At 37.6% G+C, this 22,660-nt stretch overlaps 1 protein-coding gene across 9 annotated transcripts in view; it reads left to right on the top strand.

Annotated features, from left to right (window-relative positions):
- The window catches only part of RYR2 (ryanodine receptor 2), a 756,877-nt gene that overhangs the window by 657,492 nt on the left and 76,725 nt on the right, over positions 1–22,660 (top strand). For 6 of the 9 annotated variants that reach the window (XM_053910232.1, XM_053910224.1, XM_053910227.1 and 3 more), the window contains 3 exons: positions 9,120–9,173; positions 10,418–10,441; positions 21,388–21,487. In XM_053910232.1, the coding sequence (XP_053766207.1) occupies positions 9,120–9,173; positions 10,418–10,441; positions 21,388–21,487 (178 nt within the window). The remainder of the gene's footprint in view (positions 1–9,119; positions 9,174–10,417; positions 10,442–21,387; positions 21,488–22,660) is intronic. The other 3 variants (XM_053910226.1, XM_053910229.1, XM_053910230.1) reach the window with 1 other exon arrangement.

The following is a 22,660-nucleotide window of genomic DNA, read 5'->3' on the forward strand; positions in this document are numbered from 1 at the left end:
TAAAAACGTTATTTAAAAAATTTTTTATGTTTATTCATTTTTGAAAGACAGAGAGCACAAGCAGGGGTGGGGCAGAGGGAGAGGGGGACACAGAATCCGAAGCAGGCTCCAGGCTCCGGGCTGTCAGCAGAGCCCGATGCAGGGCTCGAACCCATGAACCGTGAGATCATGACCTGAGCCGAAGTCCGACACTCAACCGACTGAGCCACCCAAGAGCCCCTGACATTTGATGTATTTTTAATTCTTATAATTTTTTAAGTTATTTTGAGAGAGATGGGGGGGAGGGGCAGAGAGAGAGGGAGAGAGAGACAGAATCCCAAGCAGGCTCTGCACTGACAGATGCAGGGATCAAACCCATAAACTGCGAGATCATGACCTGAGCCAAAATCAAGAGTTAGAGGCTTATTTGACTGAGCCACCCAGGCACCCCTAAATTTTATAATTTTTAACATACATGATCATTTCTTTAATTAGAGTCAGACCATAGTCCAAAGCCAAAATATTTTTAAAGTTCAGCTCTATCATTCAGTGTTAAATAGCTCTTTGCAAGTATGCCGGCCACAAGCTTGTTAAATGTGGTTTCCCTGTGTTTATGTTAGTGGCTAGTTTTGATGATTCATATCAAACTGGGGTCTCTGGAAGTTACCTTTCTTCATTTTGAAAATCCTCATCCCAAAAACTGAGGTAACCTCTGTGGAAAACAGTGTGGAGGTCCCTCAAAAAAATTAAAAATAAGGTACTATGATCCAGGAATTATGCTACTAGATATTTACCCCCAAAAAATGAAAATAATAATTCAAAGGGCTACATGCATCCTTATGTGTATATATAGCAGCATTATTTACAACAGTCAAAGTGTGGAAGCAGCCCAAGTGTCCATTGATAGATGATTGGATAAAGAAGATGTGGTGTATATACACAATGGAATATTGTTCAGCCATAAAAGACAGTGAAATCTTGCCATTTGCGACAACATGGATGAAACTATAGACTATAATCCTAAGTGAAATAAGTCAGACAAAGATAAATACCATATGATTTCACTCATATGTGGAATTTAAGAAACAAAACAAACAAACAAAGGAAAAAAGAGACAGACAAACCAAGAAACAGACTCTTAACTACAGAAAACGAACTGATGGTTACCAGAGGGGAGGTGGGTGACAGGAATGGGTGAAATGGGTGATGGGGATTAAGGAGTGCACTTATCATGATGAAAAAAAATGGAATAAACAGATGACTATTAGTTCAATCAGCATTATGAAGTACAAATGTACAGTCACTTTACTCACAATCCCTCTGAAGATTGTGCATGCGCATGTGCATGTAGGGAATAGTTTGAAGAGAAGACTATTTTTTTCAGTGCTGTGAATTTGCCTATTTTTTACAGAAAGCAGTGTATCTTTAGGCTGCTGTTACAGGCATTATGGTCATTATTCCTTTCTATTTTTAGCTATATGGTTAATCAGTAAAAGTATTTTTATTTTTTTATTTTTATTTTTAATTTTTTTAATATGAAATTTATTGTCAAATTGGTTTCCATACAACCCCCAGTACTCATCCCAACAGGTGCCCTCCTCAATGCCCATCACTGACTTTCGCCTCCCTCCCGCCCCCCATCAACCCTCAGTTTCTTCTCAGTTTTTAAGAGTCTCCCTCTCTAACTTTTTTTTCCTTCCCCTCCCCCATGGTCTTCTGTTAAGTTTCTCAGGATCCACATGAGAGTGAAAACATATGGTATCTGTCTTTCTCCGTATGACTTATTTTACTTAGCATAACACTCTCCAGTTCCATGCACGTTGCTACAAAAGGCCAGATTTCATTCTTTCTCATTGCCAAGTAGTATTCCATTGTGTATATAAACCGCAATTTCTTTATCCATTCATCAGTGGATGGACATTTAGTCTCTTTCCATAATTTGGCTATTGTTGAAAGTGCTGCTATCAACATTGGGGTACAAGTGCCCCTATGCATCAGCACTTCTGTATCCCTTGGGTAAATTCCCAGCAGTGCTATTGCTGGATCATAGGGTTGTTCTGTTTTTAATTTTTTGAGGAACCTCCACACTGTTTTCCAGAGTGGCTGCACCAGTTTGCATTCCCACCAACAGTGCAAGAGGGTTCCCATTTCTCCATATCCTCTCCAGCATCTATAGTCTCCTGATTTGTTCATTTTAGCCACTCTGACGGCCGTGAGGTGATATCTCTGTGGTTTTGATTTGTATTTCCCTGATGAGGAGCAACATTGAGCATCTTTTCATGTGCCTGTGGGCATCTGGATGTCTTCTTTAGAGAAGTGTCTATTCATGTCTTCTACCCATTTCTTCACTGGATTATTTGTTTTTCGGGTGTGGAGTTTGGTGGGTTCTTTATAGATTTTGGATACTAGCCCTTTGTCCGATCTGTCATTTGCAGATATCTTTTCCCATCCCGTGGGTTGCCTTTTAGTTTTGTTGATTGTTTCCTTTGCAGTGCAGAGGCTTTTTATCTTCATGAGGTCCCAATAGTTCATTTTTGCATTTAATTCCCTTGTCTTTGGAGATGTTTCAAGTAAGAAATTGCTGCGGCTGAGGTCAGAGAGGTCTTTTCCTGCTTTCTCCTCTAGGGTTTTGATGGTTTCCTGTCTCACATTCAGGTCCTTTATCCATTTTGAGTTTATTTTTGTGAATGGTGTAAGAAAGTGGTCTAGTTTCATTCTTCTGTATGTTGCTGTCCAGCTCTCCCAGCATCGTTTGTTAAAGAGACTGTCTTTTTTCCATTGGATATTCTTTCCTGCTTTGTCAAAGATTAGTTGGCCATACTTTTGTGGGTCCAGTTCTGGAGTCTCTATTCTATTCCATTGGTCTATGTGTCTGTTTTTGTGCCAATACCATGCTCTTGATGATTACAGCTTTGCAGTAGAGGCTAAAGTCTGGGATTGTGATGCCTCCCGCGTTGTTCTTCTTCAATATTACTTTGGCTGTTCGGGGTCTTTTGTGGTTCCACACAAATTTTAGGATTGCTTGTTCTAGCTTCGAGAAGAATGCTGGTGCAATTTTGTTTGGGATTGCATTGAATGTGTAGTTAGCTTTGGGTAATGTTGACATTTTAACAATATTTATTCTTCCAATCCATGAGCATGGAATGTTTTTCCATTTCTTTGTATCTTCTTCAATTTCCTTCACAAGCTTTCTATAGTTGTCAGCATACAGATCTTTTACATCTTTGGTTAGGTTTATTCCTAGGTATTTTATGATTCTTGGTGCAGTTGTGAATGGGATCAGTTTCTTTATTTGTCTTTCTGTTGCTTCATTATTAGTGTATAAGAATGCAACTGATTTCTCTACATTAATTTTGTATCCTGCGACTTTGCTGAATTCATGTATCAGTTCTAGCAGACTTTTGGTGGAGTCTGTCGGGTTTTCTATGTAGAATATCATGTCATCTGCAAAAAGTGAAAGCTTGACTTCATCATTTTTAGATACATTCACAGGTATAGACCAAAAAATGAGAATTAAGGAATTAGTCCTTTGGGAAGACTGCTTTTGGGGGAAAATCCAATGACCACAAAGTCCCTAAACTAAAAATGAAAACATGAGGAGAGAATTTCTAAAGTGAGCCAAATACAGACCTTGGAATTATCAAGTTTTCTTAATTTGAATACTTATTTGCTCTTCATATTTAATTTCCCCACTGCAACCTCATTAAGATGAAGAAATAGGGTAATTATGTTTATATTTTTTTCATGATTTGAGGAAGCATTAAGAAGATTGTCTTGTTTTTTTTTGTTTTTTGTTTTTTTTTTTAATAAAGGGGCACCTTGGTGGCTCAGTAGGTTAAGCGTCCAACTCTTGATTTCAGCTCAGGTCATGACCTCAGAGTCGTGGGATCAAATCCCATGTCAGGGCTCCATGCTAAATATGGAGCCTGAAAAAAAGAAAAAAGAAAAGGAAAGAGAAGAAAAGAAAAGAAAAATAAATCAGCATCCCAGAGTCCGAAACTTCCTCTTGGCCTTCATGGTTTCTTAGAGTTTACCAGTAATCATTTTGCATTCACATAATGTCTATTTTTGCCTTGAGTCTTAAAAGTTGAACTCACCTTAAGAGACTTATGCCTTCATGTCTTCTTTCACCATTGCAGGATCTTTTGAAAGCACTGCTTACATATCAATTAGGTTTTTATTTTCAGTTTTGATATTTTAACCATAGGAACACAGAACTGGGTTAATCGTAACTCTGGATTCCATGTTAGACCCTTACCATTGGCCCATTATAGTGGCCTACTTTTACTAAGTTAGTTATGTAGTCATTTCTAGTAATGTAGCAAATACCCATAAATGCACCACACGCAAGAAAAGTTAAGACCTTCATACTAACTTACACGTAGTCATGTGATCTTCCGCCTTAACCCATACCTTGTTCCCACATACAAGGAAACCATCATCCTGAATTTTGTGTTCCAGTACCCTTGCTCTCCTTTTATGTCATTTTCCCTTATCATACCTATTTGTTAATACATACACATCACATATATGCAAATGTGTATATATTATAATTATACATATAATTATATGTGTTTTTAATTTTAGTTGTTTTTAACTTTTAAAAGGGCAGTATGCTATATATAATTTCTTGGTACTTGTTTTCCTTAATACTGTTTTCTAAGATTCATCAACCCTTCTATGTGTTGCCGGAGTTCATTTGATTTTACTATTTCATTATATTCCATTGGGCAACTACACCCTAGCTTATTTATTTACTTTTCTGTTGATAACCTTTTATGTTGAATCTATGTTTTTGCTAACATGAAAAGGGCTCAAAATGTCCTCCTTTTATTCATTTATATGTTTTTTTAATTTTTGTTTATTTTTGAGAGAGTGAGTGAGCATGGGGGAGGAACTGAGAGAGAGGAAGAGAATCCCAGGCAGGCTCCCTGCCATCAGCACAGAGCCCGACAGAGGGCTTGATCCCAGAGGGCTTGATTTTGACCTGAGCCAAAATCAAGAGTCAGACACTTAACCAACTGAGCCACCCAGGTTCCCCCATTTCTTCTCTTGTACAAGGGATGTAGGGTATAGGGTATAAGAATGTTCAACTTAAGGAGAAAATGGCAAACTCTTTTTCAAAGTTTATTGCATGAAATTACGTTCTTACCCTCAGTGTTTAAGAGACATTCTGATGATCCATATCTTTCTAGTATTTGATATTATAGGATTTCTCAATTTTTGCCAACCAAATGGGAATAAAATGGTCTTTCATTGGGGTCTTAATTTTCATTTCTCTTGGCTAGATAATGTCTGTATTTAAAAATCACTTCTCTTTCATGGTATAATCTGAAGCAAATAGCTGATGAATAGCTCTACTCTTCTTTTTTATTATTATTATTATTACATCTGCTCTAAATCCTGTTCTTACTGTCCCTTATTCTCTTTGCTTCCTCTAGATCTTAAAAAACTCATTTTAAATCTTTGTATTTTTTCACGCCACACTTTATTTTAAACTTGAGATTAATATTCTTTTCTTTGCCTGTGTCTCCAACCATCTACTTCTGTCATGTATAGCACCCCTTTAAAAGTGTGTCAGAGGATTTCTAGTGCATCCACATTAGCTTACTGTTACCATCCCCATTGTCGTCATCATGACCACCCCTGCTTGAGTCTCAGAATGCTTCTTTACTACCCAGTCTCTCTCCTCAACAGTCTGAAGCTGTTTCATTCTAATGGGATACTCCTACCAATTTGAACAAGATAACAATATGGAAGTATCTAGAATGCTGCCATCATAAGTTATTCACTCAACAGTGTTTCCACTATTTTGGCTTCAGGCTGAGAAAATCATTTTCTCGTCCTTCTCTTACTAACATAATAAAATATTTAGGATACTAGTTATGCCCAATGTTCTATCCTTTGTTGGTTAAAATTATCAAAGGCCAGGGTCACTTTCTTAGGAGATTTCTCTCACTTTGATCTCACTCATTGGCTTTAAAATTTTTTTGTTTTAATGTTTATTTATTTTTGAGACAGTGGAGGGGAGGGGACGGTTAGAGAGAGAGGGGGAGACACAGAATCTGAAGCAGACTCCAGTCTTTGAGCTGTCAGCACAGTGCCCAACACGGGGCTCGAACTCATGAGCCGTGAGATCATGACCTGAGCTGAAGTCGGACGCTTAACCGACTGAGCCCCCCCAGGCACCCCTCACCCATTAGCTTTTAGATTTACATGCATGCTAAAAGTTTCTGGTTTTTGCCTCCTCCATCTTCTGAGGCATGACACAGAAGGGCAACTTAACAATGTGTGAAATATACTTGCTTTGCAGAAAGAAATTCCCAGCAGATGCTGGCAATGTGAAGTGCCCTACTTACTGCTTATGGATTCTCATCACCAATTGTGAATTTCGATCTGGTTGCTGGAATGGCCCAAAGTATCCTCCAGTTTAGTTTTCTTTTTTTTCTTTCTTTTTTTTTTTAATTTCAAAGTCCCTTATTCCACACTTCTGCTCCTTTATGTATGGATTTTATTCACTTTTTCCTTCCTGGCATATGGCATCACTCCTTGCCTAGAATTTGTCATTTTGGTGCAGAAAGCTAATCCTGTGTGTTAGGACCATCTAATAGAACTCTATTTACTTACCCTATATATCACACGGATGCCATTTGCTACTGAAAAATGTATCTCGTATACATGTGAATCCTTCGTTTTCTTCCCCATACATTAAAAAATTGCAGATCTGTTGTAGTTTTCTTGTGGTCTCAGCATACCCTCCACATATGCAATCAATGGAAGTTCAAAGTTGTTTATAGGTTTGATGTATATTCCAAATTGAGGCTTAATAGGTCCTAAAAATCACAAATTTTAACCTGATTGGAGCAAATCTCACTAAATTTTCATGGAAAGATTTATTAAGTAGTTTAGTTTACTTAAAAACTTTTGTAAAAAAAAAATCTGTCAGCTAGAGCTCTAAATTCCTGAAGGAATTCTAAAAGCAAGCATATCCTATGACTTTTATAGCTTAAAAGCGTATATCGTTATAACCTAAAATGACAATTTTTCTGAATATATTCTTGATTTCAAGGGGCACTTGGGTGGCTCAGTCGGTTGAATGTCTGACTCTTGGTGTCACTCCAAGTCATGATCTCAAGGTGTGTGGGTTTGAGCCCTACATTGGGCTCTGGGCTGGCAGTACAGAGCCTGCTTGGGATACCTCTCTCCCTTGCTCTCTGACCCTCCCATGCTCACTTGCGCTCTCTCTCTCTCAATAAATAAATAAATAAATAACCTTTTTTTTTTTTTTTGTAACTTGTTTCTTCTTGCTATTTTTTTTTTCTTCTTGGTATTTTTAAAGGTAATAAAACTTATATAGGAGATAATTTAAAACTCTCCAGTAAGAGACATTTCATATTAGTGTTCTAATTTGCTTAAATAGCAAACATGCTTGTTACTTGATAAAATCCCTATGCTTCACTTCTCTTTTTTTTTAATTTTTTAATGTTTATTTATTTTTGAGAGAGAGAGAGACAGACAGACAGAGTGCAAGTGGGGGAGAGGCAGAGAGACAAGGAGGTACAGATTCCAAAGCAGGCTCCAGGCTTTGAGCTGTCAGCACAGAGCCCCGCGTGGGGCTCAGACCCACGGGCTGCGAGATCATGATCTGAGCCGAAGTCAGACACTTAACTGGCTGAGCCATCCAGGCGCCCCATGCTTCACTTCTAATTACTAATGCAGAAGAGTGAAATATTACATTGGTAATCTTAGAGGGCAGATAGGCCAAAAGTCCTCTGTGTTTAACATGAGATACATAGTAGTTATGGATGACCACAGATTTGCCTTGCAGATATGTTTTGCTAAAGTCATCATGGGTTCTTATTTTTAAAATTCCTGGTGAACTGATTACCTGGGAGCCAAGGTGGCATTAGCACCTAGCAGATAATCCCCCACCCTCTGAATAAATAATTCACATCTTTGTTTCTGGGGAGCAGCACACTACTGAACACCTTTTCCAAAGAGCAAAATTGTCACAGGTCTGTGTGCCCTTTACTTTCTCCTTGGCAAACCACGTTGTCAGTCTTATTCTGAATTGGAAAGGGTGAGAGTCAATATTTGTTGAATGAACAACAGAATATTATTGTGTGGGTAGGAGGATCACATTCTATGCCTTCTCTCCCACCCGCTCTTCATCTCTCTACTCAAAATACAGGCAATCATTGAATTGAAAGCATTTTTTCTGATTTGTAGCTTATATTTAATTACTTGCCACCATTCACTTCACTGATACACTGAGTGCTTGCCGACCGTGAGGAATCTTTAGAAAGGCTGGAATGATCTAACATTGAAGAACTCAAGGTTTTTCACCTGCCATAGCTATTGGCTAGTGACAGCTTCCTTTGGTCAACCATAATAATAGGAGCAGTTGAGATGTATTAAATGCTTATTATTTTCAGACGCTTATTTCTAAGTGGGAAACCATTAGCATATGTTAATTCATATAATCGTCTCAGGAACCCTGGTCCTCTTTTTCTTATTCCCATCTTAAATATGAGGAAAGGGAGACCCAGAGAGGTAAGGGAACTTGCCCTAAGCTAAACAGCTAATAATTGGCAGCATTAGGATTTGAAGCAGACCCTCTGTGTCCTCACACAATTTATCAAACAAAAATTTTAGCTGTGGGAATTAGATTAAAATGTATGCATGGATTACTATACCTCCTTTATCATTTCTGGGGAAATAACTCAAAATAATAGAATAGTTTACTTATTTTTCTATTAAAGAGTAATATTAGTAGCAGCTAGAATTTCATTTCCTCTTTTGGATCAATTACAATAAAAATGAATTTAAAGGATTACAAGATGAACTTTGATAATGGACATGTTTTCTGTTAATTTTATTCACAATTATTGCATGTATCTGTATTACTTAAATTGGCAATTTAATATTTTGATTTTGTAAAAGCACAGTATCATTTTCTTGTAGGTCATGAATTCATTGGTCATGCCGTCCACGTTTACTGTATCTGACACATCCATTTAAACAATGTCAGTGGTAAATTAATACCAATGATTTGGTGTTCTACACAACATTCTTTTGTACCTCCTGCCTCAACATATTCTAATCCTGCTGACTTTTTTTTAATGTTTTCCATGTATCAGAGTTGTCATGATGAGGAAGATGATGATGGTGAAGAAGAAGTGAAGAGTTTTGAAGTAAGATGGATCTTTCTAGATTTGTCTTTTTTTTTTCTACTTTGAAACATTGTTTCATAGCTTATAACTGACATTTATGTTTCTTGCTTCATGGCTTATTGCAGCTTATTGTGTCAAGGAACTGCATGTCAGAAGCTGGATAGACAGATCTGAGTCCTAACATTTGCTAAAGTTAAGACCAAGGAACGTAGAGTAATGAAATAATCCAATAAAACCCATATGTTCAGAATGAGTGTTCCTGAGAACCTTCCGAGATGAGATCACTTCAAATTGTTCTCATCTCAGTGAATGTTGGGATCTGAAATTTCCAACGGACATGTGAGGAAAATACTCACTGAAGAGCAACATGACATCGAGTTTTTAATTAAACCCTTGGTTTGATATTTTCTTCTGAATTGAAGAACTCCTAAAAGATTCAGCCTCTTTTGACTTCAACCCAATTAGGTCACTCATTTCCTGATCATATGTAGATGGTGGTGCAGAACGCAGTTTGCTTGCATGAGGTAGGAATGCGTATATTCCTAGGGCTACGTTCTATTCTATGATTATTTTCTCAATGTTCTCAGCTTGTAAATATTAGAAAGACTGCTCAATATCAGTTAGCCGGAAGGGAAGTCAATATTATTTTCCCCCTTTATTTAGACTTGACTTTTGTTTTCTACAGAAAAAAAAAAGGAGTTGTTGCTAACCACCCCTTCTCTTTGTTTCTTTTTTTTTTCTTTTTCTTTTTTTTTTTCTTTATAGAATTTTCAAAAAAAATGAAGTGGAAAGAAACAGATTACATTATTTGTTTTTTCCTATTACATACCTGGATTTCGAGCCAGAAGTCTGTAAACAGATTAGTAGCCAGCAGTCGGTCCTTAATTACAGTGGTCCCATAAAAAGGTAGAGGTTGAGGGGTGGACAAAGAGTAGTGTCCCTTCCAGAAGCAATTCGATACAGCATCTCTGCACCATTGAAGTCAATGTGTAGAAAGTACGAAAACTAATCTGAGAATACCCTGTGACTGTTGCTAAGATGCTGTAAGATTAATTTTCCTACATGACACTATAATCTTTTCTAAAGTATGTATGTTCTGTTCTCAAATCCATCTTTATTGATAAGAAACTGAGGTAAATTCGAATGAGCTCTGAGCAGCAAATAATACTGTTTTTTTCTGAAGTGCACACCATTTATGGTCTGTCAGTTGTCTTCCGAGCAATTGTTTATTGCTATTTTGCTTCTTGTCCTCATCCTTCCTTAAGGTCACAGGATCCCAACGCAGCAAGGTAAAACTATATATATATGTGTGTATTTGTCTGGGTCTGAGTTTCGGTTTCTTGTGACATTTACCTTTGTTAGACCCAACATCTTGGATTCTTTTGTAATAAAAGGTCTTGCAATCTTTCTATGAGTTCGTAGCTCTAATGCAATTGGTCCCTTCGGTGCCCGTTCCTTGATGCAGATTTATTCTTGCCATTCCAATGACTCATAATTGAAATGTTATCCTACATGTGAACCCTGGGCTGCATGCTGGGCTGGGGTCAAAGGCCAGCCGTTTAGCTGATTACCTTTCAGCTAAGGGTCTTTCAGTACAGCATTCTGGCCTCATCCCTCTTGATGTTTCTTGAATACGAGTCTTGTTACTCGAAAAGAGACGCGACAAATGGCATTGCTGATGAGATTGGAAGGAAGCCTGCTTTCCCATTGTGCTCGTAATATCCCTAGTTAGTAATCAGAGAGGCTGTTCCACAATTTTAATGTCGATTTCAGCATTTCATTACAGGGAACAACTTGATGATTACTTCTATCTCTTAATATTTTGAATAACTGAGCACTTGGAACGTTATCTAACAAAAAAACCCATCTTGATCTAGCATTACAACCATTTTCCTTTGTTATGAACCCTGTTAAGCTTACATATTATTTTCATGACACTAGTTCATAGGAAAATTGATTAGAACATCCCAGGGAAAAAATACCCATCATGGCTTTAGTTAAAAAAAAATTACTGTTAAAATGAATTTATAATGTCATGAAGAATCTATTTAGAAGAAACAAATGATAATACTTTAACTCACTGTTATATTTGGAAGAATATATTATTCGTACATTATGATCCTTATAAATTTAAAAATTTGAGTTCATACAGCTGTCAGATTTAACTCTAATTGGATGGATATAATATAGTTAATGACATGTAAGATATGACAATAATATATTCTGGGCTTAAGTAGTAGGTAATAATGAGTGTGATACTAAGCTGGTATTTATGTTTTTATCACTGATTATCTCAGGTATAATGCTTGTGAATTATTGAGAGTTGAAAACATGAAGGGACCTCCTAGCAGAAACCAAAGATTTGATTTCCTAGCACTAAAGTTCATGCCCCAAGAGTGTATTGATATCTGTGGGATACGGGTAGATAAGGAAGGTCAGGAATGTGTTGCTGGTTAAGAAAACCATCTTACTTTGAGAGAGGAATACAGTTTCAGGGAGATCTAAAAGCAAATCCGGTTTGGTAAATAGGGTCGAATCTGGTGATTCCTTATTCAAAAAAGAAAAGTTCCCTATTCAAAACAGAAGTCTAGGAATGGCTAGTGGTGGAATCTGTCTAGGATTCAGGTCAGACCGAAGACAAGAGATCAGGTGAGGCATGGAGCCTGACCTGAGGGAAGAGGTTACGTGCCCTAGACTAAGAATGACTGGCAGGACATTCAAATACTGGTGAAGCCTGGCAATTAACCATAGGAAAGAAGATGTAAACCCCCAGGTATAACTGCCCCCCCTCCGAAACAGGATTTTAAAGTTGCTTATGATTGCCATTTATTCATGTGCATAACCATAGACAAGATGTGGGAATGTTCACCTCTTAACCAGATTTTTTACTGTATTTCCATGTGATTCAGGACTGTAATTTATTATATATGCCTAATTTGCATAGCATGCTACTTTTCACAAAATACATACTCCATGAGTAAGCAATATGAACTCTTACCAATTTGAAAAAGAGACATGAAAGCAGTTGCCTATGAAGATACTCTTGTCTGAGGTTGACTCTGTGATACTAACAGAACCACTGAACATTGACCAGACAACTGGATTATTACTTTTTCTTTATGAATTTAGTAATCTCCCAGACTTTTTACATTGAAGTGTCTGGTTGTTTAACATCACTTAGAGATAGTCTAGGAGTGGAAGTTTTCATCCAAGATATAATAAATGTGAAAGTTTATTTGGCTGTTTCAATAATTCTTAAAACGAATGATGTTAAACAAATTTGGGAATAACCTAAAGTGTGTGATAGTTTAATTTTATCCCCATAACTGACTAATTATTAACATTTGGTGTATTTCTACTTAAATTCTTCATCTGTAAGTATTCAGTGAAGATACTGAGAAGAAACTAGGTCTTTTTAAAAGATGGCATTATAGGGAAAATTTTCATGCAGGGGTGAAGTAAAGTTTAAGAAATGTTAAACACAGGAGGTGGGGACTAAAATGCTGAGTATTTGACAGCTCTTTTCTTTTTCCATCACATGTGTGTTTTGCTGATACGATTATGTTAAAACTTGCTTGATTTAACTTGATAATTCAATTCCCTGCTTCATCAATAATATACGTAAATATTCTCTTCCTGTAACTATTTAATAATTTTGTTGCATATTTAGTTTATTATATATGGCTCTTTTTAGATTTGGGACTACTTCAATACTAAAACTACACAAAAGGACAGTTAAATCTTAAGAAGAGGCCAAGAGTAACTGAAAGGGAAGAAATGTTTTAGCAATTACTTGAGATGCTTATTACTATAGTTGAACACTTTGTTTAGCTTTGGATTTTTCAAATGCCAAAGCAAATAACAATAATAACAAATTAATAATGTTGCAGGTCAAATAACTTCATTTCTCTTGAGCATGATGGGTTTTTTCACCTAGATGAACAAAGAGATTTGGTACCAGAGTAAACCACATTTTTAAACTATGATTTTGCAAAAGACACAGAAACGTCCCCCAGATGGCTGCTGCTTTTCTAATGCTGTTCTCTAAACTCTGAGCGTGTGGCATTAAATGCTAATTCAATGGAAGGATTTCTGTGGAATATTAAGGTACTATAATATAGATTTATTTCTTAATAAAACTCCAAATTAATGACAGTGGAGCTTAAGTAAGCCAGAGGAATGGAGCATTAACTTGCCTTCTAAACCATCTTTCTCAAATATTAGGCAAGTTGCATCATCCTTTGGCAAATGCCCAATTTCTAATTCACAGATGAATTCTCTGCTGAGTCCCCGAGGTCCTATTATTCTGTACTATTGATTAAAGAGAATTGCTACTCTCTTAAATGCTAAAAATGCCTATTCCAGAGTTGATATTCTGTATTAAAAAGCTTTAGGAGACTAACTTGTATTCTGTCCCAGATGGGCCTCAGGCATAACTAAAATATCATCGTACCTGCTAAAGAATTCAGACCAGTACCCAGCTCATATTCCAAAATATGCATCACTGAGTGTGGAAGAATCCATTTAGGCCCAAATGTCTTTAAGTTCTGATGCTATATAGCTGTACCCAGTGATAAAATTGCCTTTGTCTGGCCCCTCCAATGATCTAATTTTGAATAGAATTCCATTCTTTGGCAGTCCTGCAAGAATGAATTGGCTATAAGATGTACCCTCCAGCAGCTATATAATTCGATCTTTGAATGGGTTCATTTAATTCTGTCCATAGGAACAAAGCAATTTAAATTAGAAGGGTTCCCCAAGTCTTACCAAAGACAACCCTTAAATATAAAAAGTCAAAGATATAGCTTTGGATCTAGAACATTGAAACAATGATTCTTTTTATCAGGTAAACTTATAGTTGCTTTGTTTCTACCGCAGAAGCACCGTGGTACCCCAAACGCAGGCTAAAGTGTTGAGTTGCTCATTGTACTATTGAATCATAGAGAAGGGATAAGGAATTTTGATGGCCACTGTTCTCATGTCTCTGGCTGCATCCCGCCAACGGCACTGTTATATACTGAAATCATCGATCTCAAGTAATACCCCCATGTCTTAGCCCAGGTTCCTTGGAAAACAGGGCAAAGAGATTATGTGCTACACTTTATTGGGGTTGAGGGGTGTTACAATCCCAGGGAAGGTAAGAGTGGGGGCAAAAGAGAATGGATGATCTAAGGAAGGAGAGAGAGCAAATACAAGATAGTGCATTCTTGAGCTGACCACAGCTATTCAACAGTGATGTCAGATGGCCCTAGAATGACCATATGCATCTTGGAACAGTGCCTAATGGGGACGAAGGATGAGCCCTGGTTCTGTCCCACCTCCTACCTGTTATTGGTTACAGGGGCTTAATTTCTTCATACTTCCTGATGATAAGCAGATTTTTCATGCACCCTTTGGGAAGCCAAAGCCAGCGTGGGTCCAGCCGTGTTCAGGCACTACAGCCTCTGTATACATGGGCGTGGGGCCTCCTCAGTGGGTGGTAGTGATGACAGGAGCCAGGTTTCATAACCACAGTAATGCTGTGAGCCGTTTCTAGGGCCCACTGTCTCAGAAGTATGGCAAATTGCCAAGTCTTGGAGAGAAAGGGGTATGGGGCAGGATGGAGTACAGTCCTGGTATGAGGAAAGTTCCTAGAAAGCACAGTCCTCTATATTGTATATGGTGACTCGTGCATATTGGGTGTTGCACCTAAATAGCAAACTGTATGGAATATACATTTACACATATAATTGTGCATTTTTGCTGCGCATGACAGTTTGACTTCATGTGCTGGTGTTTTAAAAATAATCTCAGTTGAGGTTTATGCTTGACTGCATTATGTACAGCAGATGCGTAACAGCAGAATCAGTTGAATGAGCCACCTGTATTTGAATCCCAGCTCTACCAGCTACCTGTGTGATCTTAAGCCTCAATTATCCTGTCTATAAAATGGGGCTGATTATAGATTCTATTTCATGGGACTGTGGTAAGGATCGAATTAGTTCACACATATAATACACTCAGAACGTTGACTATCACATAACAAACTCTATAGGTATTTGTTGTTACTATTACTTTTAATCAATTCTGCCTTCGTATAAAATCAAGCCGAGGAAGCCCTTAGAGAAACTTTCCCAGGAGGGTGAACACAGAACTACACAGGACAGGAGACCTGGGTTCTCATCCAGGTGACCTTCAGGGGTCATATTTAAATTACTCTGTGCCTCAGCTTTTTCTGTTTTGAACTAGATGTTCTCAGGGGTCACACCCAGCTTTAAAAGTGTTGATTTGCTTTTCATGGGTGAGTTCTTTTAATTTTTCAGGGAAATCTCATAATTCATCTAAATGCAAGAATATGGATAGAAGCATGCAAACTTTTGTTACTTTTTCTTCCAATCTTTTGTGGACGAGTGGAAAAAAAATAAACTTCATAGTTTTTAGAATAGAAATGTCACATTAAAAATGTTTTGTAGAAAATAGCTTAGCTTCTGTACATGTATACCTGTCTCTACCTTTTTGGTATTTTTTGTTTGTTTCAAGTTTTTATTTAAATTCTAGTTAGTTGGTATTCAAAGTATCACACAATTATACCTGGTACAGTTAGATAAAAAAGGGAAAAGCGTTGAGGGATAATAGGGGTTCAGGGACACATGGAGCCTTCTAAGAATGAGATTAATCCAGAAACCCATGCCTTAGAGTCTTGCTAATTTGCTGGAGTTGGTCAGCATTACTGATTACGATGAGCTTTCCAGGAGTCCACATTCTATCACATAAATTTCACAGTTCACTATATCAATTAAATAAACATAGTCATCTTCTTTGGGAGAAACAAAAATTCCTGAGGATCTTCGTGAAAAGGACAGCATGTGATATAATGATAAAGGTCTTCAGAAATTCAGTATAAGTAATTATTTGAGAACATATACAATAAAGTCCAGATGTACAGGTGACATCTGAAGGTGGCTGAGCACAGGATAAGTACCCAGAGTCTGGAATAACAGAAGGACTGTGTATCCTTGTAAGACAGTCTCCAGAAAAAGCCCTCTGTCAGCTGAACAGGTAATATTCAAGACTGTATCGAGTACATCTGTTTCTCAAGAGTTGATCTGGGGAAGGATCAGTAATCATTTGTGAAAACTTAGAATTATAGACCCTTAAAACAACTAGCACTGAGAGAAGTCAAAACCCAGATAATGAGTTGTCATGATCCATTCTATGATAAAATGTATTCTAACTTCTCCCTTTTCCCATGAATTTTTCCAACACTCTGGGACCTTCATGATCTAACCATACCTCCATATTATTAGAGACCGCCAATCACCTTATTTTTCTTGTTCTCTCTTTCATCAGGCTAGTGGGACTGCATAGCATTTCCTTCTGTCTTCAAGGCAGTATTTGATGCTTTTAAGGCTTAAGCAACCAAATGGGTAAATGAACGCTGTTCTAAATCAATTTTGTGCTCAGGACAAACCACATTCCCTCTCATGATAACTTAATCTAACATTGCTAATTTGATACCTTCTGATTTTAGAATTGCTCATTCTCCCCACCCACCCCCCACGCCACTTTATATTTTGTTGATGGAGTTTTTGTGTGTGTGTGTGAGATATAGTATACGTTTTGCCAACAGGTCCCTGAAATAGATAATTATTTCAATGCGGCTGGGTTTTATTGCTTCCGCATCATAGTGGTTAGTTCTAAATATGCTGAATCCAAGGGAAATAATATTTCAACAAGTATGGGAGTATAAATGCTAAAGGAAGAAGTAAGCCATGATCATACCATATAGCACATCTAAACTTCAGACCTCCAACACATTAACTGAACGACATTTCTCTGTTTTAGTGTTTCTGTCATCTCTGATCACCTATTAATAAAAAATGTGGCATTTAAAGTTTGCTTTGGGTGAAAGCATATTTTTCTTTTTCTTCATTTTTTTTGTTGTTGTTGTTAAAGAGAAAACATTAGAAACTATGCCCATCCTATTGAAAAGCAGAACTTTGGAAGATTATTATACTATTCGATATTCAGCAACAAAGAGAATGGGAAATAAAGGTACAGACAGCAAATGAAATGAGCTAAAAACCACAGTTTGAGAATGAGTATTTGTACGTGTATAATTCTTTGACCAGGTACCAAAAATGGACGAAAAGAGACGTCCACGTTGTACTAGCTTTGTAGCTCTTCACGTGAAAAGATAGCATTTGTAAAATTTCAGATCAGTTGTACATGCTACCTGTTGCCACACTGTTTAGTTCTGCAATTCATTCCACACATTTCCTTGAACACCTGTGATGTGCAGGGAACATTACTGGATCTGTAGTATATGAATCCTTGTGGTTAAAACAGGCAGACAAGTCTCTTAGCCCTTGGTCTCATGGAGACTTTCTTCTAGGAAACTCCATATACATTCATTTAATTTTTAAGAAATTAAATTTAAAATTTATAAATGTGGGGGCCATTGTTATTAGAGTTATAATCTAAAGTGTTTTCCTAGGACTGCAAGTCGACTCTTTATAAATGTGGCCAACCTACAGTTTCAGAAACTGGAATACTGAACAAAAATAATTGAAATGTAGAACGTGACTCCCAGCTAGATTTTTGTGTTCCCTTAGTCGGAGTTGGCCTGTTTGTGTTGTAAACCAAAGGGTTAGCATCTCACTGCCTTTTGCTCTTGCCCCCATAGTCACCCAATTGAGTCTTCTAAATTTCCGTCTTCTTTTTCTTATAATGTTGAGATTCAACATCACCTTGTAGGTTGTGACTACTCTTAAGGTGCCAAATAAGAATAGGTAAGGTTGACTTATTATGAAATTATGGGAAATATATATAGAAAGAGTTCAGCTCTTAGAAAACTCAGAACTAGCCTCTACATGCAGCTGAAGAGGAAAACATTATGAAAACCTTTTCAGCAGTTGCTGAATGCTTGGAAATGCAAACAGAAAAAACAAAAAAAGGCAAGCCAACTGGGCTCCTGTGGCGTTACGTACTGACTGTAGCTGGGATGTCCACGCGGCCCCAAATGCCCCCATAACCGAGGAGGGGTCCGTCAGTTTCAGTGTAAAAGTTTTGCTCTCAAAAGGCTGACCTACTTTACTTTAAAATATCTTTCATCTCCATCATAGGGATAAACTATTTTATCCATCAAGAAGAAAGGGGCAGTTGTAATTTATTTTTTTTTTTAAGTTCCATATTTTTCTCCTGTAAGACAAGTTGTTGAAGAACTGAATGGATGATTTTTTTCTTCAGGCCTTTCAATTCCCCTCCCCTCCCCCCCCATCAAATGCTAAACGCAAGGCACTCTAGGAAAAAATGGAAGAATCTTAATATTTTATTACAAACTTCAGTCATACTAAATGCAGTCATGATGTTGAATACTTTCATTCAATGCCTGCTATTTGATCATGGGTCTGATTTATTACCACTATTGACCTTGAAAAGGTTCATAGCAATCTTCTGAGGAAAACAGCTGATAATTCCTGGTTGCTCTTGGTAATCAGAACTTTTTGCCTAGGGGAAAATTGAAACTTTGGACCTCCTCCTCCCCACAACCTTCTTTTGTAACCTTAGACAGAATGATTTAGAGACTGAACTTAAAGTAGAAGGTATAATGTTTATTTAAGACTCAGTGGCAGTTTAGGCAGAATCTGGGATGGGACAGGACCCTACTCTTAAAAAGATGCTTTAAAAAGCTACTTTTCGGGTGCTGTTTCCCTGAGTAAAATTCTTTAAAAAGACCTATCTTCAGTTTTCTTAGAAAAACTAATCTGCAGTGAGGTTGAAATGAAATAATTTTCTTTCTTTCCACATAATCCATCATTTTATTGTCTGAAAACTTCCGGGTTTAGCTTTCAAGGTTTTATTTTATTACACTGTGATAAAATTTCCAATGGAGGGATTAAATTACATACCCAGGAAGCACTTCTCAAAGGACAAAGTACCAGAAAGAAATAATATTAAATATCTTCCGAAGAGAAAGCCTCCAACTCAATCTGACAAAGAAGAAATTCAAGCCTAGAGGTTGACCTGATCCCTCCTTATGAAGTATGGCTTTCCTGCTTCTAGATCAGTGTATCTTTTTTAGGTCAGTAGTTGTATCAGATGAATCATCATCTCCCCTGAAGTATTTATTAATATTGAAATTTAGATGCCGTGTGAGAAAAATGAGGGTGATCTCTACCCAGGGAGTTTTTTTTTTTTTTTTTTTTTTTTTTTAAGAAGGCAATTGAATATTCTCTGTCTCTTGATCCTCTGACCTTCATCCATCAGGCGCGATTTCAGTTACTGCAGAGGATACCAGGATCTAGAATGTATTGTGTACATTGTTCTGGCAGATCTTCGAGCTGGTCCACCTACTTTTGTAGCACAAACAGCAAAGGGTTTTCTATTTTTTGTTCGTTTGTTTTTTCCCCCCTCAAGAATATACGGCACGCTGCTATCTTCTGTCTTCTTTGGGTTTTTCCTGATGACTGTCTTCATACATTTTATTGGGTTAGTAGAAGAATCAGTCTTTCTAACTCCCTTGCCTCTTTAGTAGATGAAAATGCTAGGGTGGTTCCTTAGGCCAATAATGTCTTCTCGCTGTCTTACTGAAAAAGTCTTCCACGAAAGGAATTGGTTACGCTGGGAAGCACAAGTGCAGAGTTTAGGAAGAACGTGAAAGATTGTTGGGTCTAAAAGGAGGGATCAAATGTTGCTGTGACCAATTTTAAACCACACCTGAAGAGCAGGCGAAAGGGTCTTTCAGTTTTTCTGAAACTGTGTTGTAATGACAATATGGTTTTGTGTGTCTGTGTGGTTTTGTTTTCGTTTTGTTCTTGACTTTGCAGGAAGAGGTTTAAACATGAAGGCAACCCTTTTAGATGTTAGCATGGCTATACATATGAAGCAAAGCTGCCTTTTTTTTTTCTTTTCTCTGCTTCCATTTAGACCTATCACATAATTTAAGAAAAAAAATAAAACGTTAACCACAGGAGCTCTAACTATAGTGTGAAAAAAAACCCTGATCAATTTTGTTTTCGCAGCACGATATTATCAAAGATTTAAGAAACAAATTTGCCAGCCTCGGCGAGAACTCTCTGGTAACAGCATAAATGTCTGTGTTGGTTGCTTTTGATTTGAAGGTTTCTTTTTTTTTCATTTGTTTGAGCCCATTTCTTCCCCCCCTCCTCCTTTTAGTTTACTTTCTTTTTCATATTCTGTAACTAGCAAGCCTTCATTTTTTAAACCTCTTCCATCTTCCTGTGTCTATTTTCCGTACTTTGGATGGAAAGTTTATGGCAGCAAACTGTCACTCTGGCTACTTCTGCTGCGGCTCTTCCTGCTCTTAGGTCATATATGTTTTGGCCGTTGTGTTTATGGACATGATACTAATTGACTGTTTCATGTCCCATTGACTAAGCTTCTCTACCACGCCATTTGATGGACTCGCTGTCCTAGGGCTCTATGCAACTTCCATTTTGCAACTTATACTGCTTAGTTCCGTCTCAATTCTCCAGCGAACTGGATAGCTCAAGTGAATGATCCTACCAGTCTTGAACTTGCTGTGCCTTTATATTTTATTTTTATTTTCTTCTTTATGTTTTCAGTGGTAGTCTCAGTGGAAAAGAACCAAACCCCAGCCATTGCTCGAGCAGCACCATGCAGTATCGTTTGTTACCACCCGAGAATACAAAATATAAAGGCACATTGCTTCTTTTATTCTTGGGGGGGGGGGGGGGGTGACCGGGGAGATGCGTATCCTAAGTCCGCTACTTAGTTGAAGCCTACCTTTTTTATTCATATCCGCTTTCAATTTTGCTTAAACTCCAACACGTCTCAGTTCATGTTTTCCTGTCATTTAGTGATAACTTGCAACTCGAGCCATTTGCTGAGCAGTATCAAGTTATGGCCATGGCATGGGAGATGATTAAAAACGTGACAGACTTCTGCACAAATGTATCGTTCAGAAAGTGCACGTTTCAGTGATGAAGTTCAGTACTTCAAAACTGTGATACAGGCTTTGGACTAATCCAACAATTAAAATTGAGAAAATCCATCCGGATAAGCCAGTACCAAAAGTATACCGAGAAAAATATAAAGGGCAAAACCGAGAGTTGAATATTGTTAACATCTGTTGAATAACATTGTTGGTGTTGAAATGGTCCATGATGTTGTCATAGAGCCCATACATGAAGAGATGACTGAAAATATGGTCTGTAGAAAGCTGCTGTGCTTCATGACAGCCGCAACATAAATGGTTGGGATTTGTGTTCAGGAAAAAGAAATGGAGAAGCAGAAGCTTCTGTACCAGCAAGCCAGGCTCCATGACCGCGGGGCTGCTGAGATGGTGCTACAGACCATCAGTGCCAGCAAAGGTGAGGCTCGCTGCCCCCCTCACACCCCTTCAGTCTCTCGGAGCACCCCTCTTTAACTCCTCCTGACTTATCTAGTCCCTGAATCTCTTGTTCATCCCTAGGTCAGGTGACTTCAGAAATGCAGGCTCTCATTAACCCAGTCCAATGTGGATTTTTTTTTTCAGAATCTTATTCAAATATTTATTTTATTTCTGGTCCTTAAGTTTTGGAAATTCTGTCGTGACTCAATAAATCAGGGGTGGGTCAATGTTTTCAGTGAGAGGCCAGATAGTAAATATTTTTGGCTTTCCTGGCCGTGGGTCTCTGTCACAACCCTTCGACTCTGCCATAGTAGCATGGAAGCAGCCAGAGACAATACGTAAACGAGCCGTGTGGCTGAGTTCTAATAAAACTTTATTAAACACCCCTCTCCCAGATCCCTAAGGTATTTCTCTTATTCTATTATTATTTCTATTTCTGTTATTTTTATTATTGTATTTCTAAGATAAGTAGAGGTGGATAATGTAAAAGTAAAATAGACTAAGGGTAGACAACTGGTTGGATTTAAATTTTTATCGTTATTGGGGCACCTGGCTGTCTCAGTCCATAGAGCATGTGACTCTTGATCGCAGCATTATGAGTTTGAGCCCCGTGTTGGGTGTAGAGATTACTAAAAATATAAATGAATAAATTTTGTCATTATTATTTGAGTGACTTACTTCAAATTAGGCAGTCATCCTAATAAAGCAATACTATAAACACAGTAAGATAAAAAGTGCTAAAATGAAAATTATAAAAGTTGTTCAAACATAATATGGAGGGGAGAGGGGGTGCCTGGGAGGCTCAGTCAGTTGAGCACCTGACTCTTGATTTTGGCTTAGGTCATGATCCCAAGGTTGTGGGATTGAGCCCTGCATTGGAGCCTGCTTGGGATTCATTCATTCATTTCTCTCTCTCTCTCTTCTCTCTCTCTTTTCTCTCTCTCTTCCTTTGCCCCTCTCCTCTGCTTATGTGTGCTCTCTCTCAAATAATATATATATATATATACACACACATATATATGTATATATATATGTGTGTGTATATATATATATATATATATATATGGAGGAGAGAAGGAGAGAGAGGAATTTTCCTTAAAATTCTAGGTAGCCCTTATTTTTTCAATATTACTTTAATATGCACAATTAGTTT

Source organism: Panthera pardus, unplaced genomic scaffold, assembly GCF_024362965.1.
Source record: "Panthera pardus isolate Hobbes unplaced genomic scaffold, ASM2436296v1 HiC_scaffold_22, whole genome shotgun sequence".
NCBI lineage: Eukaryota > Metazoa > Chordata > Mammalia > Carnivora > Felidae > Panthera > Panthera pardus.